This window comes from Suricata suricatta, chromosome 4 (genome assembly GCF_006229205.1).
Source record: "Suricata suricatta isolate VVHF042 chromosome 4, meerkat_22Aug2017_6uvM2_HiC, whole genome shotgun sequence".
NCBI classification, from domain to species: domain Eukaryota; kingdom Metazoa; phylum Chordata; class Mammalia; order Carnivora; family Herpestidae; genus Suricata; species Suricata suricatta.
The window spans coordinates 163,104,840-163,108,175 of NC_043703.1; the positions used below are offsets into that span (position 1 = coordinate 163,104,840).

General features: G+C 54.7%; 1 protein-coding gene across 1 annotated transcript in view; it reads left to right on the forward strand.

The window, feature by feature from the left end:
- The window catches only part of COLEC11 (collectin subfamily member 11), a 9,374-nt gene extending 6,077 nt beyond the window's left edge, over positions 1 to 3,297 (forward strand). Inside the window, exons 2-4 of the mRNA XM_029938579.1 lie at positions 1,131 to 1,184; positions 2,627 to 2,722; positions 2,864 to 3,297. Coding sequence (XP_029794439.1) covers positions 1,131 to 1,184; positions 2,627 to 2,722; positions 2,864 to 3,255 — 542 coding nt within the window. The 3' untranslated portion in view covers positions 3,256 to 3,297. The remainder of the gene's footprint in view (positions 1 to 1,130; positions 1,185 to 2,626; positions 2,723 to 2,863) is intronic.
- The last annotated feature ends 39 nt before the right edge of the window (positions 3,298 to 3,336 follow it).

Genomic DNA, 3,336 nt, shown 5'->3' on the forward strand with positions numbered 1-3,336 from the left:
TTATTTATTTAATTTTATTGTTTTATCTTATTTTATCTTATTATCTTATTTTGTTTATTATTTTATTTTATTTCATTTTATTTTCTTAGAGTCTTCTTTTTTTCCCTAAAGCTTATTCATCTTAGAGCAGCCAGGGGGCTTTGTGGGCACGGTGGTGTCTAACCCTTTGTTCTAGAAGCCAGAGGAAGGAGGGGCTGCAGGGCTGCATGGCGCGTCTGTCTCCACGTGCCCTCTGGGAGGCCTCAGGGAGGGCTCTCTTCTCCACTGGGTGAGACTGGCCCCAGGCCCGCCCCAGTGCCCACGTGGCACGTTCTCTGAGTTTCCCTGCGTCACCAGGGTGCAGGCAGTCAGGTTTAGTTATTACTGACTCGGGGGGTTAAAGGTTCACGACATGATATGTACACGTTGTTCTATGAGGCATCCGGGGTTTTTGGAGTTGATTTAAAGAAGGCTTCTCGGGGCGCCTGGGTGGCTCAGTCAGTTAAGCGTCTGGCTTCGGCTCAGGTCATGATCTCACGGTTCGTGGGTTCAAGCCCCACCTCAGGCTCTGTGCTGTCAGCTAGCTCAGAGCCTGGAGCCTGTCTTCAGATTCTGTGTCTCCCTCTCTCTCTGACCCTCCACTATTCATGCGGTCTCTCTCTCCAAGATAAATAAAAACAGTAAAAAAAAAAAAAAAAAAGAAGAAGGATCCTGTAGGGGCGCCTGGGTGGCTCAGTATGTTGAGCATCTGGCTTTGGCTCAGGTCATGATCTTAGGGTTTATGGGTTCGAGCCCCGTGTCGGGCTCTGTGCTGTCAACTCAGAGCCTGGAGCCTGCTTTGGATTCTGTGTCTCCCTTTCTCTCTGCTCCTCCCCTGCTCACACTGTCTCTCAAAAATAAAAAACATAAAAAAATTAAAGAAAGATCCTCTAAAATCTTGTCATAGACCTGTGTCCCATGTCACATCCAGAGAGGCTGAAGAGTTAATAATGTATAGACTACAATCCCTGTATTCACACCAAAGAGGATCTAGGGGAAAGTCCTAGGATGTTACACACAGGAGAAACGGCATCCTTCACCTTGATAATTTTAAACTTGTATGATGTATCCCAGCTCTACCTGGTGATTTTGACCTTGCTTTCCTTTTTCAGGTGAAAAAGGAGATTCTGGTGACATAGGGCCCCCTGGCCCTAATGGAGAACCAGGTATGGTACAGAGGGTCCAAGGGTTTGTCAAAATGTATTAAAAATTGCACTTTCTCCCAATTTTGTTGAAAAATAATTGACATGCCTCAGTGTACAAGGTTAAGGGGTACAGCACGGTGGTTCGGTTTATAGACACTGCAAGACGGCCGGAGCAGGTGCAGCTAACATCCGCCTTCTCCTGTAGATACACTAAAAAGAGAGAGAAGGCAGGTGGACAAATGCATCCTTGTGGGGGAGCCCTGGGGACTAGGTCTCGGCCCCAGAGCAGTGCTACTTTGTGGGTTGTATCCCTGGCAGGCATTTATCCTGGGGGGGTCTGCACCGTCTGACCCCCTCCCTCCAGCGCCCCACCCCCCATGACACAGGTCTGTGAGGGCCTGCAGGACTTGTCTTTCTCTGCCTGACTTACATCACACAGCAATAATGCCTTCAGGTCCATCCACGTTGTCACACATCACAGGGTTTCCCCATTGTTTGCGGCTTAGCCCACTGTGTACGTAGGTGACCGGGCGTTAGTCCAGCTGTCCACTGACAGACATGTAGGTCTGTCAGCTAGTTCCTCTCTGTCTCAAGTCTTGAAGTGCTTCTGGTTTTGTAAAGTGCTTATTTATTTTGAGAGAGAGCGGGCATGTGTGCACGAGCAGGGGAGGGGCAGAGGGAGAAGGAGAGACCGGGGATCCCATGCAGGCTCCCTCATTTCTGTGATGTTCTGGCTTCTCTGCGTCTGCACAGTCGCTGTCCCTAGCCCCACATCTGAGCTGCTGCAGGAGGCCACCCTCCACCCACCTCCCCTGCACCTCCCCTCTTCCTTCCCAGAAAACAGCCCGATTTTAAAAGAGGTCGGTCTGGGCACCTGAGTGGCTCAGTCATTAAGCGTCTGGCTTCGGCTCAGGTCATGATCTCATGGTTGGTGGGTTCGAGCCCAGCTCAGAGCCTGGAGCCTGCTTCAGATTCTGTGTCTCCTCTCTCTGACCCTCTCCGCTCATGCTCTGTCTCATTCTCTCTCTCAAAAAATAAATCAATATAAAAAAAAAAAAAAAGGTCGGTCTTCGGGGCACCTGGGTGACTCAGTTGGTTATGCCTCTGCTCTTGGTTTCAGCTCAGGTCATGGTGTCACAGTATGTGAGTTCGAGCCCCACTTTGGGCTCCACATGGACAGCATGGAGCCTGCTTGGGATTCTCTTTCTCTCTCCACGTTTTCTGACCCACCCCTACCTTGTGCTCTATCTTAAGAAACTTTAAGATAAAAATAAAACAGGTCAGGCTTGGTGCTGCCCTGCTCAAGTCCCTGTGCCCCCGCCGTGGGGGCGAGGCCGGCAATCTGTCTTGGAACATGTCTCGGCCTTCGAGGCCCACCTGCTTGGCATGCCGAGGGGACTTTATATGGGGGGTGGGGGGCTGCTAGGGACTTGTCCTGCGTTGCTGACGGGCCGGTGTCACAGGCATCCCTTGCGAGTGCAGCCAGCTGAGGAAGGCCATTGGGGAGATGGACAACCAGGTCAGCCAGCTGACGGCCGAGCTGAAGTTCATCAAGAACGGTATGTGGCCGGCATGTCCCCGTCTCTGCCGGCACAGCGGCCCGGGCGGGGGGCGGGTACGGGGTCCCCGAGTGCCCGGGTCGCCCCGAGTGTGATTACAGAGCGCGAGCGCTCACTTTCCAGCGCTGCCCTCCCCTGCAGCGGTGGCCGGCGTGCGCGAGACGGACAGCAAGATCTACCTGCTGGTGAAGGAGGAGAAGCGCTACGCGGACGCGCAGCTGGCGTGCCAGGGCCGTGGGGGCACGCTGGGCATGCCCAAGGACGAGGCGGCCAACGGGCTGATGGCCGCCTACATCGCGCAGGCCGGCCTGGCCCGCGTCTTCATCGGCATCAACGACCTGGAGCGGGAGGGCACGTTCGTGTACTCGGACCGCTCGCCCATGCAGACCTTCAGCAAGTGGCGCAGCGGCGAGCCCAACAACGCGTACGACGAGGAGGACTGCGTGGAGATGGTGGCCTCGGGCGGCTGGAACGACGTGGCCTGCCACGTCACCATGCACTTCCTGTGCGAGTTCGACAAGGAGCACGTGTGAGCGCGCGCGCCGGGGATGCACCTGCCGCCAGCCAGGGGCGGGGCCGGGGTGGGGGAGGGGCGGCGGCTCCCGGCCGCAAAC